This window comes from Dasypus novemcinctus, chromosome 18 (genome assembly GCF_030445035.2).
Source record: "Dasypus novemcinctus isolate mDasNov1 chromosome 18, mDasNov1.1.hap2, whole genome shotgun sequence".
Lineage (NCBI taxonomy): Eukaryota > Metazoa > Chordata > Mammalia > Cingulata > Dasypodidae > Dasypus > Dasypus novemcinctus.
The window spans coordinates 22,804,386-22,829,094 of record NC_080690.1 but is presented as its reverse complement, the minus strand read 5'-3'; the positions used below and the strand labels follow the sequence as shown (position 1 = coordinate 22,829,094).

Here is a 24,709-nt window from a genome sequence, read left to right as displayed (position 1 = left end):
GCTTTCATGAGGAGCTGCCTTGCATGCTTAGTGACCTGTGAGGCTTTTCTGCTTTTCTGACCCACTTTGTTCTTGACTTTTTGTATTTGCTGACTGTTCTGCATTTCATTTCTTATCTTTTTTTGCTTTCTTTTTGATTTATTATTATTATTATTTTTTAAGATTTATTTATTTATTTAATTTCCCCCCCTCCCCTGGTTGTCTGTTCTTGGTGTCTATTTGCTGCGTCTTGTTTCTTTGTCCGCTTCTGTTGTCGTCAGCGGCACGGGAAGTGTGGGCGGCGCCATTCCTGGGCAGGCTGCTCTTTCTTTTCACGCTGGGCGGCTTTCCTCACGGGCGCACTCCTTGCGCGTGGGGCTCCCCCACGCGGGGGACACCCTTGCGTGGCATGGCACTCCTTGCGCGCATCAGCACTGCGCATGGCCAGCTCCACACGGGTCAAGGAGGCCCGGGGTTTGAACCGCAGACCTCCCATATGGTAGACGGACGCCCTAACCACTGGGCCAAAGTCCGTTTCCCTTATTATTTTTATTCATCCATTTTCCCCTCAACTAGTTTGGAAGTTATACACTGTTTCTATGCTTCTAGTATTAGTCCAAAAACTACAGTGTGTGTTCTTAATTTTGAAAGTAATCGATACCTTAACTTTTCTGCTGGATAATGCAAAGAACTTAAAGCAATATACTCCATTTAGCCCTTGATGACTTATATACTATTATTATGGAATTTAATTCTCTATTTTTAAAAAAACCCTAAATATATTCTTTTAACACAATGTTCATTTAAATTTGTCCATATATTTACCACTTTGTATGCTCTTCTTTTTTTTTTCATTATAGGCTTTCCTTCTGAGACCATTTTCTTCCTCTTATAGTATATCCTTTAGAATTTCCTTTAGTGTGGGTCTACTAGGAGTTAATTCTTTCAGTTTCTGTCTGAAAATGCCTCTCTTTCATCATTCTTGAAGAATGTTTTTGCTGAGTATAGATTTCTAGGTTGGAAGTTATTTCTTTCAGAATATTGAAGATATCACACAGTTTTTCTGAGTTTTTGTGGATGCTTTTGAGAAGACAACTGGAAGGCCATTATTCATTCAGAAATAATCTTTCTATTTCCCTCTGACTACTTTTGAGATTTTTCAATTGTTTTTGGTTACTGCAGTTTCACCATGAGTTATGGATTTCTTTTTATTTATCCTGCATAGTATATATCATGCTTCTTGAAACTGTGAATTGTATCTTTTGTTTGTTCTGGAAAATGCTTTGAATATTGTGTCCCATTCATTCTTTCTGTTCTTCTGGAACTCTTGATTAAATAAAAATAAATGTCAGATTTTCACTCTCTCCTCTTTGTCTTTTAGTCTCTCTATTATACTTTTCATCTTTGTTGCCTGGTCTTGAATAATTGCATTCTCCAATTTACTGATATTCTCTCCAGCTGTGTCTAATCAACCATTAAATTTGTCTGCTTAGTTCCTAATTTCAGTCTAGTATTTTTCAGTTCTAGCCATCTGATTTTTTTCCCCCACATCTGCTGGGTCACTTTTTCTAAGCAAAAAAATTCTAGCTTGTTTTATATTCTCTTAAATGTAATAGAGCATAACTGTTTTTTAGGCTGTTTGTTAATTTCAGTGTCTGATTTTTTTTGTGTGGATCTGTGTCTGTTGTCCATTTTTCTGCTGAACCTCAATGATATTGTCCTATTCCACTTTTTATTTTGTTTTGTTTTTGTCTGTTTGCTGGTCATAATGTATGAAAAATTATTTGAAGGAATAATTTTAAGTCTTACATGAAAACATTTCCAGAACTGATTTTCATTTGCTTCTACTAGGTGCCTGGGGGCACTATCAGTCTGTGATCACCTTAATCCAAGTTCAAGGCTTAAGGTTCTCTGGACCACCCAGAGGAGTTGTACAAGTGCTAGTTTATTTCCAGTTTTCCTTGACTCCTTTTATTTTTATTTTTTTATTTCATTTTTTCCTCTACTCTTAAGGTTGCATCTCTTTCAGGGTTCGATCTTAATGTGTTTGAGAGGGTGTATGTGTCATATTCTTCTCCTTAAATGGACCCTGGACTTTGACTTTTGTCCCTATCACCCTAAGAGACTTTAGGGTAAAAGTGACTTTAAGTACTGCTAGACTTACCTATATGAGTTTTTGCTTTTTCCTAGATTCTGGTCTGTAAATTCCTCACTATCTTGTTAGTCCTTTTGTGTTCAATAAGAGGTAGAGTCTCAAAGATCTAATTTGTCATTACCTGAAACATAAGTCCCTTGTTCTTAGGTTCTTTTTGTTATCTAAAGTTACTGTTCTAACACAGTGAATGGACACAAGAGAGCAGACAATGGGGGGGGGGGGCGGCGGGAAGGGGAGAGAAATAAATAGAAATAAAAAGTTACTGTTCTATAACCTTTCCCCCACTGTATATGCTGACTGTAGGTAAGCATTGATATTCTTTTTTAAAGATTTATTTTTTATCTACTTCTCTCCCCTTCCCTGCCCCCGCCCCAGTTGTCTGCTCTCTGTGTCCATTCACTGTGTGTTCTTCTGTGTCCGCTTGTATTCTTGTCAGTGGCATCAGAAATCTGTGTCTCTTTTTGTTGCGTCATCTTGCTGTGTCAGCTCTGTGTATGTGTGGCTCCACTCCTGGGCAGGCTGCGCTTTTTTTCGCGCTGGGCAGCTCTCCTTATGGTGCACACTCCTTGTGCTTGGGGCTCCCCTAAGCGGGGAACACCCCTATGTGGCATGGCACTCCTTGTGCGCATCAGCACTGCACATAGGTCAGCTCATCACATGGGTCAGGAGGCCCTGGGTTTGAACCCTGGACCTCCCATGTGGTAGGCGAATGCTCTCTCCATTGAGCCAAACCCATTTTCCAATATTGATATTCTTATATGAGTTAAAAGGTATTGGTTCCTTTCTTTTTTTCCTTTCTTTTTAAATATGAATAACTTGGTTAAAGTGTTTTTTGTTTACTAAAGAAGTCAAGTATGTGAAGCTCTGAAGTACCAAAGAACACGGAGCCTTCTCTTTTTGTTTGCTCCTCTCCTTGCCTGCTTTAGGCTTTTTGGAGATGACGGATGTAGCTGTCTGAGAGAAATGCTTTATAGCTGCGTCAGTACCTAGGGATTTTCATAAGTTTCACATTCCCAGCCATTTGGCTCAGGAAAGGGTTCCTAACGGGTGAACCCTAGAACCTCTGGGTGAGGTTTAGGGGTGGGAGTGGGAATAACTTTATTGCAAGGAGTCTTTGAAATCATAAACTCACCAATTATTTTCTGTGACTGAATACATAAAATCACAACTGTTATCCTGTGGGGGTGCACCAAAATTTATGTGAAAATAGTGCCTAGAAAACACAGACACCACGGTTCTAGGAGGGAATTTCTAGGGGATTAGATTGATATTAAATTGTTTGCATAGTGTTACAGATTCTTTACTGTTTACACAAATGTTCCACGTGTTTGTTGTTGTTCTATATGGAAGCCCTTTCATCCTTTCATGCTACCATTTATCAAAAGTCTAAACCATATCTTCCTGAGAACTTTTTCTGGTAGACAAAGAATATGTCCAATGAACAGAGATGCCCCAATTGAGCCAAGAATAATTCTCATTGTGTCTTGTTTTGTTTTGTTTCCTTGGTGGTTAGAATTCAGACGCTACTCACCTATTCAGTCTACAGTCCGATCCCCAGAGAAGATGGCTAGAGAAGTGTACCGGGTATCTTTTTTGGACAGTAAGTCTTCAGGTTCTTCTCCAGAAAAGGACTTGATACCCAAACCTGATACTTATCAGCCTACTCACGATGCCTCATTGGGTAAACGCCTGGATGTGGGGGACTCTAGCCAGATCCATCCCTATCAGTTACCTTCAGATGCTGGTCTGGAAAATTACGATAGTCATTATCCTCAAACTTTTTCCCTGCATGGAAGTCTTGGTAAAAGGCCTCAGAGAAGCAAGAACTACCGAGAATATAGCATAAAGCCTTCAAATGACATTAAAGCCACCACATCCCATTCCTGTGGAGACGTACTGACTTCTCTATCTAACCCTGACACCAGCACCGGAAGGCTTTTGAAGCTTAGTTCAGGTAATACCTTCCTGTCAGTTTACAGGTCTTCTTCATAGGCAAGAAGATAGAAAGTATAACGGGAAAATTTGAAATTAGCATTTCTTAAATTGCATTTAGCATTTCTTAGGTTGCATTTCAGGATCTTCAGTGGCCCATGGAACCTAAAGAATTCTATAGGGTATGAGTGTAACATGATAGATATATTAGAGGAAATTTGTAGCAATGTGAACTTCATAATTACATATGTTATTTTAGTTAAATAGCATCCTGAGACATATTTCTAGCATCATCTAGTGTTTCCTGGCCATGGTCACTTATATTCTGAATTACTTTTAGAAGAAGCTAGTTGCAGGGTAAGTGATGGAGACAACTCTCGAGTTATTTTATTAATTCATTTGACAAAATGTATTGAACACATACGATGTGCCAGGTACATGGATACAGTAGCAAACAAACTACCTACTTTCATGGAGCTTACATCCTAGTAGGGTAAGACAGATGATAAGCAAGTTAACATATGAAGACATGTCAGGTTGTAAGTGCCATAAAGGAAAAGAATATAAAGGGTATAGAGTAGTAAGGAGGAGGTAATATTTTAGATAGAGTGGTCAGGGAAAGCTTTTTTTTAAAAAAAAGATTTATTTAATTATTTATTCCCTCCCCCCCACCCCCACCCCGCCCCATTGTCTGTTCTCTGCGTCTATTTGCTGTGTCTTTTTCTTTGTCCGTTTCTGTTGTTGTCAGCGACATGGGAATCTTGTGTTTCTTTTTGTTGCATCATCTTGCTGTGTCAACTCTCCGTGTGTGCGGTGCCATTCCTGAGCAGGCTGCCCTTTCTTTTGCGCTGGGCGACTCTCCTTATGGGTCGCGCTCTTTGTGCGTGGGGCTCCCCTACGCGGGGGACACCCCTGCGTGGCACGGCACTCCTTGCACGCATCAGCACTGTGCATGGGCCAGCTGCACACGGGTCAAGGAGGCCCAGGGTTTGAACCGCTGACCTCCCATGTGGTAGAGGGATGCCCTAAGCACTGGGCCAAGTCCGCTTTCCCTAGGGAAAGCATTTTTGATGATGTACTACAAAAGTAGTTATCTGAATGAAGTAAGAGTGTAAGCCATGTAGATAACCAGGGGCAGAACTTTCTAGACAATGAGAATAGTAAGTACAAAATTCCTGAGGCTGGAGTGGGCTTGGTACATTCAAGGAACAATAAAGAAGCCATTGTGGCTACAGCAGAGAGCAAGATGAAGGATATAGATGAAGTCAGAGAGGTGACCAGATGTTTATTCTAGGTGAGATGGAAGCCATTGGAGGGTTTATAGCAGGAGAGTGACAATTACTGTGGCTCCAGGGTTGAGAATGGGCTGTGGGAAGCAAAGGTAAAAACAAGAAAACAATTTAAGAGGTTAGAGTCCATAAGAGAGATAGCAGTAGCAAGAAGTGGTCAGATTCTGAATATGTTTTGAAGGCAACACCACATGGTTTGCTGATGGATTGAAGGAGAAGTGTGAGGGGAAGAGGGTCAAGGAATGACTCCAAAGTTTTCAGTCTGAAAAACTGGAAGAATGGAATTATAATTTACTAAGATGGCAAAGACAGGAGGAGCAGGTTTTAGAGTCATTATTAAGAGTTTGGTTTTAAACATGTTAAGTTTTTGAGGTACCTATTAAAACTTCCCAGAGATGTCAATTTGGTAATCAGACATACTAGTCCAGAGTTCAGGGGGAGAAGTGGGGACTGGAAATATAAGTTTGAGAATTGTAAGTGTAAGGATGGCATTAAAACTGTGGAGCTGAATAAGATCTCACATAGGGAATGAACAGAGATAAAACGAAGATCTGAGGACTGTTCCCAGGCCTGCCACTAATTAGAAGGTGGGTAGGTGAAGAGAAACTAGCATGAAAACCAAGAAAAAAAAGCAGCTAGCAAAGTAGGAGAAGAAAAAGTCATGGAGGAGTGGTTTCTTGGAAACCTAGTGAAGAGTGTTTTTTCAAGGAGAGATTGATCAACACTGTCAGATGCTTCTGAAAGAGTATGAGTGAGCTTGGGACTGAGAAATTATCATGGTATTTGGCAACACAGAAAACAGTGAGCAAGCTTCAGGGGAGGCATGGGAATTTGTTGAGGTGAGTTCAAAAGAGAATTGAAGGAGAGGCAATAGAGTTATACAGCCCCTTCAAGGAGTTTTGCTGTAAAGAGGAACACAGAAATGGAACCATAAATGGAGAAGGTATAGAGTCAAGGAGATCCTCATGGAAATGATCTCGTAGAGGGAAAATTGATGATGCAAGAGAGAGAAAGGACAATTACAAGGATAAAATCCTTGGGCATTCAAGGGGAGATGGAATCCAGCCCACCAGTGGTGAGGCCGGCCTTAGATAGAAGCACAGACAGTTCATCTATTTTAATAAGAAGGAAGCTATGGACCATAGTAGGTGGTAATAGTCTGAGGATGTTCTTTGATAATCAGTAACAAATATTCCACAACAATGTAAAGTATTGGTGGAATGGTGTTGTATGGGAATTCTGCATGCTATGCATGATTGTTTTATAAGTTTACAACATCTCTAATAAAAAATATATATTAAAAAAAGGAATGTAGAGGGTTTATGGGTACAACTATAAGTGAGGTAGATTTTGTAATGAGATCACATAGACATTCTCTTTGATTGACATTTTTTCTCAGTGAAATAAAGGAGATCAGCAACTGAGAGTGAGGAGATCAGAGAAGGTATTGGAAGTGTGAAGAGAAGAGAAATGTGAAATATTTGTCCCAGAGAACAGAAGAGTAAATTACCAGAGTAATAATTAGGGTAGCTCAGTAGTACTAAAGGCCCGGTTAGGATAGTGGTTGTGAGTTTAAAGTGAGAGTGGTCAAAACAGAATCATGTTGTTCTCCAGCCATTTCTACTGTTCTGCTGTAGTCTCAGAGTAGGTGGATGGGAAGCAGATCTGGCTCAACTGATAGAGTGTCCATCTACTACAAACCCAGGTTCAAACGCAGGGCCTCCTAACCCTTGTGGTGAGCTGGCGCATGCGCAGTGCTGATGTGCGCAAGGAGTACTCTGACACGCAGGGCTATCCCCTGCATAGAGAAGCCCCATGCACAAGGAGTACACCCCGTAAGGAGAGCCGCCCCACACAAAAAAAGTGCAGCCTGCCCAAGCGAATGCCACACACATGGAGAGCTGACTCAGCAAGATGATGCAACAGGAAAGCAGATTTGGCTCAACTGATAGAGAGTCCGCCTACCATATGGGAGGTCCAGGGTTCAAACCCAGGGCCTCCTGACTCGTGTGGTGAGCTGGCCCATGCACAGTGCTGATGCGCACAAGGAGTGCCGTGCCATGCAGGGTTGTCCCCCGCGTAGGGGAGCCCCACGCACAAGGAGAGCCACCCCACACACAAAAAAGTGCAGCCTGCCCAGGAGTGGCGCCGCACACATGGAGAGCTGATGCAGCAAGATAATGCAACAAAAAGAGACACAGATTCCCAGTGCCGCTGACAAGAATGCAAGCGGACACAGAAGAACACACAGCGAATGGACACAGAGAGCAGCCAACGGGGGTTGCGGGGGAGAAGGGGAGAGAAATAAATAAAAAATAAATCTTAAAAAAAAAAAGAATAGGTAGAAAGTTGGACTTAACCAGAATCAGGGTGTTATTAGGCAGAGGGAAAGAGAAATAGTCCAGGGAGTTGAGGGTATATACTAGGGAGTGATTATTATGGCCCTTGGATCTAGGCTGGGAAAAGATGTAAATGGAAATGAGACCTGAGGTAGTTGAAGGATAGGTTCATCTCCCACCTGTTTCCTCCACAGATCTGTATGCCACAACCCATTTCAACAGTGACCCTGCTCTGCTCGTCAGTGTAGAGCAGCAATTATCCACAAGCCTTGGTGGCTTAACACCAGCACACAGTTCTTTGCCAAACAACTCTGTCCTGGGAAACTCTCTGCGGACACTACTGTTGCCTTCTGGGACATCAGAAGACAGAGAGATTTTGACCAAGACATCATTAAGCCCATCAAGGAGAGGATTCAAACGGAAGGATCCAAAGCATGGTTTTAGAGATGCTACAGGCAGCGAGGCAAGTGTTGGCTTATTTGTGCTTGTGCAAGAAACACAACAGGTCCAAGATAAGAATAAGGTGCTGTTGGGATGGTGGGGTGGTGGGGGTTGTTCTGATGCAGAGTGCTGGAAATTCAAAGGGATTTTTAGAGGCCAAGGGTCAATACTGCCAGGCTAAAGCCTGTAATTCATCTGCCTTCGGCAGAGTCATTCCTCCTCTGCCGCCATTTCCTCATTTCTGTTGCAGGGAGGACTGGCCCTGATCTACTTCCAGAGTATAAACATGGTGGGGAAGTACTTTGATAATAAGTGCCAGACAACAGTTTACCAACAGGAAGAATTGCAGAATTTGCAGGGGCCTCAGGGTTGGCTGAAAATTTATCTCTGTATCATTGATGTTTATAATCTCATCATGTTTGCACATTTGTCTCTTCCAAAAATGACTAGCTTGCTTTCTCATAAAAGCATTGCTATTCTGTGTAGAAATTCATCTTATTCCAATTTTTTTCCAAAGTAGTAGCAAGCGGGAGACGAATCAGGTTATACAGGAGATATTTAGCTGAGTATCAAAAAATTGAGAACCATTGCCATATAGACCATGTAATTTTCTAAAATTGTATGATAATATTGTACAATACAACCTCATTATCATTCAGTTCTTCTAATCAACAACTTTGTTAATTCAAAAATGGTCTATGAAGGAGTAGATGTAGCTCAGTGGTTGAGTGCTTGCCTCCCATGTACGAGGTCCCAGGTTCAATTCCCAGGACCTCCTAAAAAAAATTAATGACTCCAAAAGGTCCACTTTACATGATCCAAAAGTATCTTCAGGAATGGGTCCAATAACTAAATTATAAAATGTTGTTTGGTATTTATGTTTCTGAAACATTAGTATTAATGTGAGCTCTTGGCTTTTGCCCCCACCTTTGTGTACTTTCCTCCAGAGAGAATATCTTTCACTCTCCTTCTTTATCTGTTTAAATGTTATTCTCTTGTGTCTTACTTCCATCAAGAGGTCTTCTACTCTCCAGGTAAAGGAACCACTGCTCTCAGTCCCCTCTCTTCCCTTGGACTATCCAGGATCCTTTGTCATGAATCACCTGTCATTTAATCATTTACTGCCTTATAAGGAAGCAAGAGAGTTGGTCAAAAACAACTGTTCTCAATCACTTATTTTTCACTTTTGGAAATCTTTTGGGGGAATGGGTTTACAGCTTAAAAAAATTTTTTTTTTCTTTACATTTCATTTTACAAAACTTTGGAGGTGTGGGCAGGGGTTGAGAGTGGTTATGATTTTTGTGTACCAAAGCCAATATTGGCTTTTTGGTCTCTTTTTGCCCCATTTTCAGCCACTAATGCCTTAGTTTACCAGATAGGTATACTAACTATGTGTTAATTTATTTAGGGTAAAAGTTACAGTGACACTTAGGATATTTGGGATGCTGTATTAATAAGACATATTCCAGGAAATGTTTTCACATCTATTTCATGTTATATTGTTAAAATAGCAATTACAATATCAATGCTCTTATCTGGACTGTCTTAAAAACGCCCTCTTTTTTCCTATTAGACATTTTTCTTTATATAAAAAGCTTTAAAAGAAGTGCTTGAATAAATATAAAAGAAATGTACTGTTCATTTCTAGAAAGGTTAAGTCAGAAAATTGCTATAAAGAAAAGAGCATTTGAAAAATTCTAAAGGTGATCCCAAAATTTTTTTTAAATCTCATGATACACAAAGTTAAACTGTATATAAATTTGTGATTAGAAAAATTTATTTTTGACCAACTGATTCTGTCACAAATTATAAAAATTGATGAAAATGTTGCAAAATAAGCCATTAGGCATAATTTGCTGAAAATTAAAAGACTCATAAACTAACAAAATTATCCTAAAGTTGGGAAGTAGATGTGGCTCAAGTGATAAGGCCCCTGCCTACCATATGGGAGGACTCAGGTTCAATCCCTGGGACCTCCTGGTGAAAAAGAAGAGAAAGTGTGCCCGTGCGGCGAGCCAGTGCCCACGTGGCAAGCTGAGTGCCTTTGTGGTGAGCCAAGTGCCCATGAATGCCCGCATGGTGGGCCAGCACCCACGTGGCTAGCCAGTGCCCACGCAGTGAGCTGAGTGCTCCTGTTTGTGCCTGCATGGTGAGTTGAGTGCCCACATGGTGAACCAAGTGCCTGTGTGAGTGCCCATGTGGTGAGCCAGTGCCCACGCAAGTGAGTCACACGGCAAGATGATGACACAGCAAAAGAGAGACGAAGTGGGGGAGAGTTCAGGTGAAGCACAGCAGAGACCAGGAACTGAGGAGGCGCAATTGACAGGAAACCTCTCTCTATATCAGAGGTCCCCAGGCTCGAATCCCAGTGAATCCTAGAGGAGAAAAACAAGAAGACAAAAAGAGAATTAGATACAGAAGATCACACAGCAAGTGGACACAGACAACAAGAACAGCAGGGTGTGTTTGGGGGGGAGTGGGGGAGAAAAGAAATTATCCTAAAGTTCATAAAAAGTATCCCCAATCTCACCAGATTGTGATAAATGAAAGAAAATGCTTAAAGGCATATACAAGTTTCCAAATTGCTCCATGATGCACATAAAAAATTACCAATACGTGAAAAAACCAATGACAGTAAATACTAATTTTTGTTGACTTTACAGTAGACTTTGAATGACTTTTCTCCTCAACCAGGTTGTTAACTTCTTAAGGGATCCAGACCTCATCTTTTACCTTTTCAAATTCCCACAGTCCTTATACAGCCCTCTCAATGCATATGATTAGTGTTCCATACATACTTGTCAAATGAAGATGAACGCCGTTTATAGTGTCTTTCCTTCTAATCATAGGCCAAAGTATGAACCAAGTCATAAATGTTACTGTGGTGCTCTACTTCATGGTTGTCAGATGTGGCAGCGTTAGTTAACCCTCTATAATTTTTCACATCAGAAAAACCAAAGATTTAGAAATAATATGACTGTTCTTAATATATATCAGCTTTCTCGAAGTCCAGAAATTATTGGTAGATAGATCTATTCAGTAAAACTCACAATTGTTTTTTATTCATTAAGGCATGATATATATACTTATTGAATAAAAAGAATCTTTAATACTGAGTCTAACAATAATGTATAAAATGTTATAAGACATTTATGTTTATTGTATATTAAATATAAGTGTATTTAGTTATAATTTTTATTAAATTACTCTCCATTTTTATTTTGATATATAATACTTTAAAAAATATTCTGCAGTTTAATCTTTCCATACTATATAACATAAACATTGAACTACAGATGTTGGCATCAAACAACATGCTTTTTGTTTTGTTTTGTTTTGTTTGTCCCTACAGAAAATTTTGATAGAAGATAATTTTATCTTTGAAGTAATCCTTGAATATCTTACTGTATTTACCTTGGATATTAAAAATATGCTATTCAGGGAGCCGATGTGGCTCAATGGTTGAGTGCCAGCTTCCCACTTACAAGATCCTGGGTTCAATCCCCGGCCTTGGTACCTCAAAAAAAAACTATTCAAATCCATACTGAAAGAGGAAACCTTTTTTTTTTTTTTTTTTTAATGTTAACACTTTAAACATGTAGGTTCTTATACCCCTTTTATGTAAAAATGACAAATGGTGGGGTTTTTGTTTTTTTCTTGAGCCTCTCTCTAGTGACCTGGGCAGTTTGCATGGTTTGCCAGGAAATCACAGTCCCCCGATCTCTGCCAGAACCTCCCATGTGGCCACTGTCCTCCGGCAGCTCCTGGAACTTGTGGATAAACACTGGAATGGCTCTGGCTCCCTCCTCCTCAATAAGAAGTTCCTCGGTGAGTAGGTACAATTCTCAGGTCCCAGAGAAGGGCTCAGACCTTGCTTCTGCTGTATTCTGCTAAAGGCCACTTGGCCCCTTTGGCTTGCAAAGAAAATTATTCTCCTGATCACTTACCAAAGCTTCTCAGGAAGATCATAATTAACAAATCTCTGCATTTCTTTCATATTCTTCTTCCCTGGCTTATCTGTTGTTGTTATTGTTGTTTTAGGAGGTACTGAGAATTGAATCTTGGACCTCGTACACGGGAAGCAGGTGCTCAAACCACTGAGCTACACCCGCTCTCGTTTTTTTCTGTTTTTTTCTCAGCACTCTCCTCATGTGCCAACTGTTTTGTTTCTCGTGTGATTTATACAGAGTGACCTGATGTGAAAAATAGAGATTGGTCATGTTAATGAATGCAAAAAGATTTTACAATCCTTGAGAAAGTGCCAAGAATGTAACAGAAACTGGTTTGATCATTCTGAGGTGACTATCAAAATGTTATGATTTGAACAACTAGATGAGCTAATGACCTGGATTCTTTTTAGTGATTCTTTTTTAGAAAAATGGGGGGAAAGTTTTGCAAATACTGACCCCATGTGCTTATCTGTTGTTTAATGAAAGAAGGATTTGAGGAACTTTTGGTAGAAAAGTAAGTAAAAACTTAAACACAGAGACAGAGAGAAAGAGAAGGAAAGAGTTTGCCTTTTGATAAAATTGCATTTGATTTGCATATACATACATACCAGCAATTATTTTGTGCAGGCACTACTCTAAGCTCTTTACATATATTAATTTATATAATCTTTGTAACACTTAAGAGGTATGTACCGTTATTGTCCTATTTTTTGTGAGGAGACTGAGGTAAAGTAATCTTCCTAAGTTCCCAGAGTTTGTAAATGGAGGCACTGGGATTTAAAAAAAGAAAGGAAGAAAAAAATGTAAGTAAAACTAGAAACTTGAAAGTTATTTGGGGAGTAGATGTGGCTCAAGCAGTTGAATGCCCACCTCCCCAGTGGGAGGTCCTGGGTTCAGTTCCCAATGCCTCCTAAAGAAAAAACGAGCAGACAATGAGAAAAAACAAGTATGCAATGAGTGCAAACAGTAAGCAAAAAAACAACAAGCAAACAGATGAGGGAGCCATCAGAGGGGTGGGGGTGGGAGGGCTGGGGGAAAGAAAAGAAAAAAAAAGTTATTTGTTTTTGTTTTTTTTTCTCTCTAATTTCTAAATGAACATACAGGAGGGGAGAAATACTGAACCAGTTACCAATTATTTTCCTTCCAACATAGACCCTTTGCCTCATTTTGTGAAAAATTCACCCCAGAACCACTCAGCAGCAACTTGGGAATAGCACAGATCTTGCATTCACAAGGATCTGCTGTGGTTTCTCCTTAGAGAACATGGGATAGAATTTGTTGTCCTTCATAAAACACCTCTTAAATTCTTATAAATTAGCAATATTAGATGACCCTATTTTGTCCTACAGAGATGTCCTACAGGAATTCTGTGCTTCGGATTTTAAGATTAGCCTGTGTGCCCAATCTGAATTTTTGGCAGGTCCTGCCCGAGACCTGCTCCTGACTTTGGTAGTTCCTACTCCTTCTCAGCAGTGGTGTCGGCCACATCCTGAAGACACTTCAAAAGCCTTCCGCAAGAAGGAGATTGAACTGAAAGAGGCTGGGCAGCTGGTTCCTAATGACATGGTATGCCTCTTTCATTTTCCTTTTCTATGCTTCCTTTACTAGAAAAGGATGGAGAATCAAGACTAGAAGAGCTCTGTGCCAAAAGTTCATTACCATGAGCACCTGGACATTCTGGAACCCAAAACTTGCTAGGACAGGGATAACTTGGGGCTTCTGTAGGCCTAACTCCCTAATCCTAGCCCTAACCCAAAATTCTAAAGAAAGACTTTAAAAATAAAAGACCCTAGGAGTAAAAATGTTTAGGATCACGTTCTTGGATGGTTGGTTGGTTCCATTGGAGAAAGGTAGATTCCTGCCTTCTGATGGAGCTGAGGGTCTGAACTAGGGGCCTTTCCTAGAGCTGCTGCCTCTGGCTCTGGGACAGGAATAAGGGGCTCATATCCTCAGACTCCCCCCCCCCCCCTTTCTTAAGCATAAAATGATTTTCAGCTACCATGTTCAGATCTAGAAACTTTAGAGAGGTGACCCAGAATGGCCCCTTGTCAAATGACCCCTTGGTCAGCAAGAGTAGTAGATAATTCATAGGAAGGATTATGACTACATATGATAAATTTGATGCACTTGAGCTGTGTTTGGCAATGAATTTAAATGCTAATAAGTCTGCTGACATCCATTCAGTTTTTCAGTCCTCTAAAAGCATTCCTCAGGACTTCAGATTGTTAATGTGCTTGTATTTTGTTTTCTAATCTAAAGGAAAGTTTGAAGCAAAAACTGGTCAGAGTGTTAGAAGAAAACCTCATTTTGTCAGAAAAAATTCAGCAGTTGGAGGAAGGAGCTGCCCCGTTGATTGGGAGTGGACACCAATCCCACGCTTTTGGTAGGTTCATGAAAGCCGTGTGTCATTTGTCCAAAGACAGTTGTATGTCTCTACACCTGTTTCGTAAACTTCATTATCTAGAGCTCACAATTAAGGAAAGACAAGACTTCCTTTGGCTTACTTGGCTGTTACATGGAAACAACGATCTTGCCTTTGAGTTGTTATGCAGGTGACTTGAATTACCACATGAAGCTCTTTGTCAATGTAAAGCATGAACAAATGTTGTTATTGTCATTATTTTGAAGAATGACACTTTGTTTTTTCTGATTAAAGCAATAGAATGTGTTCTTTATAGAAAGTTTGAAACATATAAGGAAAAATGTAATCTCACTATCCAGAGATAACTGCCATTAGTGTTTTGATATATTTTCTCCCACCTTACCTTCATACATATATGTGTGTGTATGTGTATTTTTTTTTTTTTTTTTGAGGTACCAGGGCCAGGGATTGAATCCATGATTTTTTTTTAAAGATATTTAAAAAATTTCTCTCCCCTTCCCCGCCCTCCCCTCCCCCCCCCCCCCCGCCAGTTTTCTGCTGTCTGTGTCCATTCACTGTGTGTTCTTCTGTGTCTGCTTATATTCTTGTCAGCGGCAATGAGAATCTCTGTCTCTTTTTGTTGTGTCATCTTTCTGTGTCGGCTCTGTGTGTGTGCGGCGCCACCTCTGGGCAGCTCTCCTTACGGGGTACACTCCTTGCGCGTGGGGCTCCCCTATGCGGGGGATACCCCTGCATGGCACGTCACTCCTTGCACACATCAGCACTGTGCATGGGACAGCTCACCACACAGGTCAGGAGGCCCTGGGTTTGAACCCGGGACCTCCCTTGTGGTAGGTGGACGCTCTATCAGTTGAGCCAAATCCCCTCTTCAGAACCCATGATCTTGTATATGGGAAGCCAGCGCTCAACCACTGAGCCACATCAGCTACCCCGAGTTGGTCTCTTCACTTGTTTGCTTGTTGTTTATTTTTTTGTTTGTTTGTTTTTGTTTTTTGTGAGGTTTTTTGATACAAAATTAGTGCTTATTCCACCTTTGTGTCATATTCCTGGATCCTTCACCAATGTTACATAAAGGAAAAAACAAAAGCAAAACAAAATGAATAACTGAAATCAGAATCACTAATGTTATCAAGTAGGGAAACAAATAAATTAAAATCTAGCAGCCTTCAGCAAGAGTACAGCAAAGACGATGCTGTAAAAACAAACAAAAGAAAATTGCTAGAAAACTGTATGCATCATATTCTTTCAAAGCAGCAAAATATACTCCTGCATACAATGGAACATAAACAGAATTTTTTTTCCTGTAAGGTATAGAAATTCAAGTTCTTTTTTGAATATTGTGGATAGGTATATGTGTTTGTAATGGTAATTCTACTAAGCTATTACAGAGTGGGTCAGGAACACATTTATGGATTCTAGGGGCGATGTGCACTGTAATTCTTTGATTGGGATAGTGGATACGCTAGCCAAAATTTTTAAAAAAAAGGAAAATAAAAGAAAATAATATATGAACACAGAAGTACAAGACAAAAGTGAATAAGACTTCTCTTATATCTTAGCAACATCTAGATGGAAATCAAATTTAAATGCAGTCCACTCTGCTTTTGAAGAGGCTTTGGTTCAGCTCCCAAATCTCGATTGCTTGATGCAGTCTCCTATAAGAATACTCAGAAGGTGTCTTCTTAAACGACAAACCTATTTTTAGTGGTGGAACCGCTCTTAGTAGCTGTGTCTGCATGGGACTGATAACCAATCACTATCTTTGGAGGAAGTCCTAACCTTTCCTTGTATACCCTTCCTATATGTGTAACAGCTTCTCTTTTCACATTCAGTAGTCCATATTGCTATCTTATCACCTTTAGTTCTAACATTAACAACAGCTCCACATACATCATCACTATAGCCATCAAAAGATTCTCCAATAAGGCACAGCAGCATCTCTAGCCAAAAGCGATCGAGGCCACTTCTTCTCTGATGTTTGTTCAATGTAATTAGCCATCATCCTCCTCGTTTGTTTTTTTCATCTTCCCACATAGGCTCAATACCATCCTTAAAAAGTGAGTAGTCACAGTCAGGCATTAAATTACTAGACAACTGGATATGGTTGTACAGAGCCCAAAAGTCTTCAACAGTATCAAACTTAGAAATCAGTTGAAGGTTTGCTTGCCAAGTTTTGCTTTTATCATTTTTTAAAAACCAAAGCGCCCATCTGTTTTGTAGTGGATGTTTAATGTAGTGTTCTGGGTTAGCATCCTCTTGATTAGATTCTGTTTTCTCTTCTGTAGGTGCAGGATTAGGAGTAGGGGTGGTTTCTGGTTCCACAGTCGCCATCTTAGATCAATCTTTTTTGTTTGTTTTTAGACAGCACCAGAAACCGAACCCGGGACTGCCCATGTGGGAAGCAGGCATGCAACTGCTTGAGCCACATCTGCTTCCCCGTGTGTGTGTTTGTGTATATATATATATATATATTTTTTTTTTTAAGATTTATTTTTTATTTGATCCCCCCACCCCCCGTTGTCTGCTCTCTGTGTCCATTCACTGTGTGTTCTTCTGTGACTGCTTCTATCCTTATCGGTGGCACTGGGAATCTGTGTTTCTTTTTGTTACATCATCTTGTTGTGTCAGCTCTCCGTGTATGCGGCGCCATTCCTGGGATGGCTGCACTTTCTTTCATGCTGGGCAGCTCTCCTTACAGGGCGCACTCCTTACGCGTGGGGCTCTCCTATGCGGGGGCACCCCTGCATGGCAGGGCAATCCTTGCGCGCATCAGCACTGTGCATGGGCCAGCTCCACATGGGTCAAGGAGGCCCAGGGTTTGAACCGCGGGCCTCCCATGTGGTAGGATGCCCTATCCATTGGGCCAATCTGCTTCCCCCCATGTATACATTTTTAACTCAAAATTTAAATTACTGTCCTGATCTTTAAAAATAAGGTATACACAATAAAATGAAGTTTGACGAATTTTATACACTCATGTATTTCCATCCCAATCAAAATACAGAGCATTTCTGTTACTCTGGAAAGTTTCTTATATCCCTTTGCAGTCATTTCCCCCCCCATTCTCCATCCCAGGCAATAACTGGCCTGATTTCTACATCCTAATGTTATTAATATAATAATATAAGCATTTCCTATAATGTCATATGGATATACCACATTTATCTATCTAGTTCTCTATAGAGTTGTTTCTGATGTTTGCTATTATAACTAAAGCTGTAATTATTCATAATATTATAACTAATTCTAAAGAATTTCCAAACATTCAAAAAAAAAGACCTGAAATGGAAAAGACCCTAGAGTGAAACTGCTTCTCTGAGTTCATCTTTCCTTCTTCCTAATGGAGCTGAGAGTCCTAATTTATAATATTATAAATAATAATATTTTATTAATATGTAATAATGCTATTATCTACATACATAAATGTTTGTATGTATTTCAGGCTATTTTCCCTAGGAGACAGTCCTAGAAGTAGAATTAGTACATGAAAGAATGTGGACATTTTTACGGTTTTTGTTACACATTGCCAAATTACTCCTGAGAAAGGTTGTTTCAATTTACACTCATACCAGCAGTGTATTAGGATGTCTTTTTCACTCTTCCCCTGCCAGTGCTGGATTTTTTTTTTTTGTCATCATCATAAGTGAAAAATATATGCCATTTAAGTCTTGTATGTACTGCTGTATTGTTGACATAGTTTAGATCAGTAGTTAGGGTAAAATCTGCCCTCTGCTTTAAACTTGAAGTTCAGCACCCATAAGCAAACATTAGGGGCATTTGTATTTATATGCATATCCAGAGTCTGTCTGAGCACTGTCTGATACAAGGCTGAATAATCAAGGCATCAGTCTTCATTTACTTACTGTAAAAATAAGAGGTGCTTGTCCATTAGATACCTACTTTCTTTTTTTTTAAGATTTATTTTCATTTATTTATTTCTCCCTCCTCCCTCCTGTCATTTGCACTTTCTGTGTCTGTTCATCTTCCTTGTTTCTCTAGGAGACACCAGAATCCAAACCTGGGACCTCTAATGTGGGAGGGAGGCACTCAATAACTTGAGCCATCTCCATTCCCTGCTCTGTTATATCTCTTATTATGTTTTTTCTTCTTGTGTCTCTTGTTGCATCAACTTGCTGCCTCAGCTCGCTGTGCCTGCCCATTGCCTCAGCTCTCTGTCTTGCTCGTCATCTTTAGAAGGCACTGGGAACCTCTGCTCCCTGCTTTGTTGTGTCTCTCATTATGTTTTTCTTTTTGTGTCTTTTGTTGTGTCAGCTTGCCATGCCTACCCGTCATACCAGCTTGCTGTCTTCTTTAGGAGGCACGGGATCAGAACCAAGGACCTCCCATGTGGTAGGTGGGAGCCCAATCACTTGAACCACATCTGTTTCCCTAGATACCTACTTTCAATCAGCTATGAGGCCCAATTCAGTATTTTGGCTTACTGGTGATAAATATAGGTGTGGGAGCCCTGTTTTCCACCTTCTAGAACCTTGTATAAGCCACAGATCATTAACATTACCTGGGAGCTTGTTACACAAGAATATTGGGCCTCACCTCAGACCTACTGAATCAGACTCTAGATAACAAGATCCCCAGGTGATCTGTCATCCTACCAAAGTTTAAGAAGCTCTGTTCTAGAAGACTGACTTCCTTAGAATTAGATTCCTGTGATTTTACCTACCTTATTTCAGGCAGTGATAACATATTGGGGGAGCTAGATGTGAGTGTCTCCACCACAAATTCAGTTTCCAGAAGCACTCACTGAGTTTTTGCTATGTGTCTGACACAGCTCTAGTTGCTTTCATATACTATGTAGGGACTGAAGGACATATTTTCACAACTAAGGAATGCGGAGAGAGACCTAATATTTGTTAACTACCCATGCTAAATGAGGACAGGTCTCATTGGATCTTTTTAAAAAATATATATTTATTTATTTCCCCCCTTCCCCTCCTCCTGCCCTACCATTTTTGCTGTCTGTGTTGTCTTCTCTTCTAATTTTCTCTCCTCTAGGATTCATGAGGATTCAATCCTGGAAACCTCTGATGGGGAGAGAGGTTCCCTGTCAATTGTGCCACCTCAGTTTCTGGTTTCTGCTGTGCTTCACTTTGACTCTTCTCTTGTCTCTCTTTTGATGCAGTGTTAGAGAGCGTTCTGTAGGGAAACAGAATCAACAAGAGATAGTTGTCAGTAGTATGCGATTTTATAAGAGTCTCATGTGACTGTGGGGATGCACAAGTCCAGGTTCTGCAGGCAGGCTGCAACCAGGGGCTCCGATGAAAGTCCAGTAAAGGTTCTTGATGAATTCTGGGAGACACTGGCTGTCCAGAGATGAGCTGGGAAATTCTCACTCAATGCTGGAATCACTTCCCCTTTTGAGACATTCAACTGATTGGATAAAGCATCGCTCATTGTTGATAGGAATCTCCCTGATTGATGTAATTGTAATCAGCTATCTATGATTTACCACTGCAATAAAGTCAATGGTGACTAAAGTCCATAAATGCCCTTGTATTACAGTTAGCCCAATGCTTGCTTGACCAAACAACTGGGCACAATTAACCTGGCTGAGTTGACACATTAGCCTAACCATCACAGATGCATCATCCTCTCGCTGCATGATTCACTTGCACAGACACTGGCTCACCACGCGGGCACTCGCGCAGGCACTGGTTTGCCACGTGGGCACTCTTTTTCTCCTCTTCTTTTTCACCAGGAGGCCCCAGGGATCAAACCAAGGTCCTCCCATATGGTAGGAAGAAGCTCTATCACTTGAGCCACATCTGCTTCCCCTCTTCAGATCTTCATAACAGTGCTTTGGGGCAGGGGTTGTTACCTCTAATGAAACTCTGAATTAACATGTACAATATTAATTGACTGGGTTTTCATTCAGACCCCTCTGTTGCCAAACCTCATATTCTTGCCACTGTATCTGTTGTTTACAAGGGAGGGAATGGTGAATGAAGAGTGGAAGGGAGTGTTGTAGAGCTCCCAGTTCTTTAAGATGTTCTCCTGAATACATGCTCTGCTCAAAGACTAATGGCTTGGAATCCTGCTCATCCCTGGCTACTGTACCTTTTCTAGATGATCTTCTGCACAAAAACCAACAGCTGAACATGCAGGTGGCCTGCCTAAACCAGGAGCTTGCCCAGCTGAAAAAGCTGGAGGAGACCGTGGCCCTTCTCCATGAAAGTCAAAGGTAAGAGAGAGTATATGGTAACTTTCCTTTATCTTTGTTTTATTCGGCAAGTTAATATCTATACAACTTTGCAAATGAAGTCCCTAATGTGTGTAAACCTCATATATCTGAGCCAGTTAGCTCAGGGATCATAGTACTGTTTTCCAGGGCAGTATTTCAGTCATTAATAATTTCCCACTGGATCTAACAGGACCCTTGTTTAAGCCAGCAAGCTTTTCTTGGTCACTTATGTACCCCTACAATCAGCCATCTGGCTCCTTCAGAAAATGCCTGCCCATAATGGTCACAGAAGACACATCAAGAGCACTCAGGAGAGAGTGAGGGAAAAAGAATCCAAAGGACATGTTCTCTTCAGAAGAACACAGTAGCATCTGCCTCTTCCAGAACAGTACCCTCAAGATACAGGCTAGGAAAAACATCATCAGAAGAGACCTCAGGATTACTGGCACATTTAGAGAAGTCCTTGAAATTTTAATCTGCCGAACACCTTTCCTGGGGCTTTCAATGTAGTTCAAATATGAACCCCATCCCAAACTGTCAATCCCAAACTTTACTTCCTGATTTTCATTGGAATAGCTTCATATGCAGAGGCTTAGACCTCAGAATGTTCTGGATGGCTTGGAAAAAAGCAACAAACTTTCCATTATATTTCAAACATAGGCAGAAGTAAAGAGAATAGCATAAAGTCATGGATCTCAAACTTGGGTGTGTATCAGAATCACCTGATGGACTTGTGGAAACATAGTTTGCTGGGCCCCACCTCAGACTTTCTGATTCAGCAGGTCTGGGGTGGGAACTGAGAATTTGCATCTCTAATTAAAGTTTCCAGGCGGTTCAGTTGCTGCTGGTCTGCATTAGGATGTAAGTCTTCAGGGGTGTACAGGGAATTACTGTATTTTTTGGAGATGCACATCAAACAATTTAATTACTACATAATATGTATGGACACATAAAATGTGAGGCCTAAAAGAATATTTCAAAAGTGAAATTATTCTTCAGAACATCTTTGCCATGAATTTTAGTAAATAAGTTTGGTCTCCTTGTTAAAAAAAAGTGAAGTTATTATAGTACAGATGGATTTATAGAAAGAGCAATATAAACACAAACGTGTTTGTTTATGGAGTGCTTATTATTTGCTAGTCAATGTATTGTTACTTTATATACAGAATTTCATGTAATCATAATGAATTTGTGGGGTGGGTATTGATCCTTTCTTGGAGATGATAAAAACTGAGATTTAAATAGAGTAACTAATTAGTCCTGGGTTATACAAAATGCAACCATGGCAATTATTACATTTTAACTGTTTTTTAAACTTCAGTTAAAAGCAGAGATATCAGAATCTACAAAGAAAGCAAAAGATCTGAAATTTTAAAGCATGTGTGTCTTACTTCCAAAAATGCAATCTTAACTATTATGCTAGGCTAGTAGTCAATAGTTGAGGATGCTGTTTCCTAAGGAAAAGATAACTAAGCACTCCAATATTTCTTAAACTTTATTTCTCTTTATTTTCCCAATTAGATTATTGGTCTAAATTGGAATTCACTAAATTTAGCAGCATAATCTAATTTCAATAATGTTTACTGAAGTCTAGTTTGTATATTATTATTATAGATTTATCCTTAAAATTACTGTATTTTAATTTAACTTAAAATAATTCCTCTGTGTTATTAATCAGTTCAATAAGAGGATCGGTTGTTTCCTTTTGCTTTTGATTTTTAGGGAATCTTTTGTTATTTTGCTTTAATCTTGGAACATTTACATGGTCCCAAAGTCAAATCTACAAAATAAGATAAAATCAGGAAAGTCTAGCTTCCTTTCCTCTCTCCTCTCTCCTTTCCTTCCTTTCCACTAGCCTTCCATTATGTGTGTGTCTGTGTATTTGTATTCCCCCTTTCTTAGATAATAAGGGGCATGTGATACATAATGTTGCTTTAATGTTTTTTATCTCGGGTATCAGTTCACAGCGCTGAACAGAGTTAGTTCTCATTCTTTTTTACAGCTGCATAGTACTCGGTAGTGTGGCCGTACCCGATTATTAGTCCTCTGTTGATGGATATTTGGTTAACAGTATTTTGCTGTTACAAATAGTGCTACAATGAATAGCATTTTACATACTATTCTGTGTTTTGTTTTGGTTTTAATGTGTGTGGATGACTTTTAATATTATATGGTAATAGCATCTAAGAGTACAGTCCTGACTAGCACCATTAATTTCAGAGGCAGGATAGATTAGAAGAAGTAGTTATGGTTTGGGGGTGGAAATTGGAGGTCTGGCCAGGGGTCAGTCTCCCAGTGCTTCTACTTACATCATCATGAAAGTGCTTTGGAAAGAATCGAATGGGGACTATATAAAATATGAATTATGTTATTGCTGCAGTCAGTTTGGAACATACTCAAACAAAGCTGTAATGCCGAAAGAAACTGAAGGCCTGCTTTAAAAATAACCCACTCATACTTTGAACACTTCTTTCTATTTAAAGATGTTACTTCACTTTACATTTGTCTTTAGCAAACATTTCAGATCTGAATGGCATCTACTTTGCTTTTATGATTTCATGACTACCTTTTCCCCTGTGCATCAGATCCCTGGTCGTAACTAATGAGTATCTGCTGCAGCAGCTGAATAAAGAGCAAAAGGGTTATTCCGGGAAAGCACTTCTGCCTCCTGAGAAGAGTCATCATTTGGGGAGATCGTCGCCCTTTGGGAAAAGCACACTGTCTTCCTCCTCACCAGTGGCACATGACACCAATCAGTATCTAATGCAGGGTGTCTCAGATGCTGTCCCAGAGTCTAGTTTATGGAGCTAGCATTGAACACCTTCACTGCAGCTTCCCTCTCGCTGATGGAGGACTCTCAGGGTCACTGCCACCAGCATGGTGATTTTTACCCACAGATGAAGGGAAAAAAAAGCTTATTCTGGTTATATTGTATTGTTCTTCCTTTTATTTCTCCTTTTCTCTCCTCCCATCTTCCCATAGAAATAGTTGGCACTTACTCCTAGGCATTGTAACACACAGAAACATTTGGCTGAAGATACTGAAAAGGAAAAAAACATTAGACATGTTTCTGCAGGGTCATGTGAAACTGTGTAGTAGAAGGTTAAGAAAGAACATCCATGGTCAGGTGTCTTTTGTGTCAGACAGATGTTAGAAAAAACACATTTTTTTCATCAAAGATGTTTTGAGTTTCCTCAGATCATAGTGAAAAGGTGACAAGGTCTGGTGTCTGCCCTGGAGGAGCCAATAGTTTAGTCGGGGAAAAAGCAAAAAATCATGTGATGGAGCACAAAGCTTGGAACTGGTACCAAACAGGTCTAAACAAAAGCCTAAAGATGCCCCAAAGAGGGAGCAAAGGTGAGTAATTCCTACTATGGGGAATTGGAGACAGCTTCAGTGAGTTCTTGTTTGAGTGGAAGCTTTCAGAATGAGTCAGATGTTAGCAGGTAAGGGGGATGCAGAGCCTCCTAGGCCAATGGTGCAGAGCATAAGTGCCTGGGGCCCACAGGAGGATTGTGGGGCAAGGAAGAAGGTGTGGGACAGATACATGATCAGATCTAAGTTCTAGAATAATAACTGGTGACAGTGTAACCATGGACTAGCAGGAGAGAAAGAGTGGCAGAGGGCCCAGTAGATACCTGCATCCCTGATCCAAGAGAAAGATGGAAAATGGCCAAAGAAGATAGATTTAAGAGCATTTTATAGTATGGGTCCCCAGAACTTGGTGATTAGTAGGATATGAAGAGTGACCCAAGGTTTCAAGCATGGGGCCTAACAGTGTCATTAACAGACACTGGGGACTCAGCAAGTGGAGCATTTCTAAGGAGATTCTGGAATGCCAAGGACTCATTCACTAAGGTGAGGGCAGGGAAGGGACAACCCAGCTGATAATCAAGATATTGACTAGAAATCATCTCATTTGTTCATGCAGGCACTGGGCTAGGTTGCAGGAGGGGGGTATTGACTAATTAGGAAAACAGATGAACAAAATGTAGATAAGTATGAATTTGGTAAGTACCCCAAAGGAGTAGTATATAGTGCT

The 24,709-nt window shown here is 40.2% G+C and overlaps 1 protein-coding gene and 1 pseudogene across 1 annotated transcript in view; one reads left to right on the top strand and one right to left on the bottom strand.

The window, feature by feature from the left end:
• Positions 1–23,594, top strand: part of LRRC36 (leucine rich repeat containing 36) — a 78,003-nt gene extending 54,409 nt beyond the window's left edge. Inside the window, exons 5-11 of the mRNA XM_012526108.3 lie at positions 3,648–4,088; positions 7,889–8,157; positions 11,798–11,963; positions 13,506–13,651; positions 14,345–14,468; positions 20,553–20,667; positions 23,253–23,594. Coding sequence (XP_012381562.1) covers positions 3,648–4,088; positions 7,889–8,157; positions 11,798–11,963; positions 13,506–13,651; positions 14,345–14,468; positions 20,553–20,667; positions 23,253–23,478 — 1,487 coding nt within the window. The 3' untranslated portion in view covers positions 23,479–23,594. The remainder of the gene's footprint in view (positions 1–3,647; positions 4,089–7,888; positions 8,158–11,797; positions 11,964–13,505; positions 13,652–14,344; positions 14,469–20,552; positions 20,668–23,252) is intronic.
• Positions 16,115–16,799, bottom strand: LOC101419208 (eukaryotic translation initiation factor 4E pseudogene; annotated as a pseudogene).
• Positions 23,595–24,709: the final 1,115 nt, after the last annotated feature.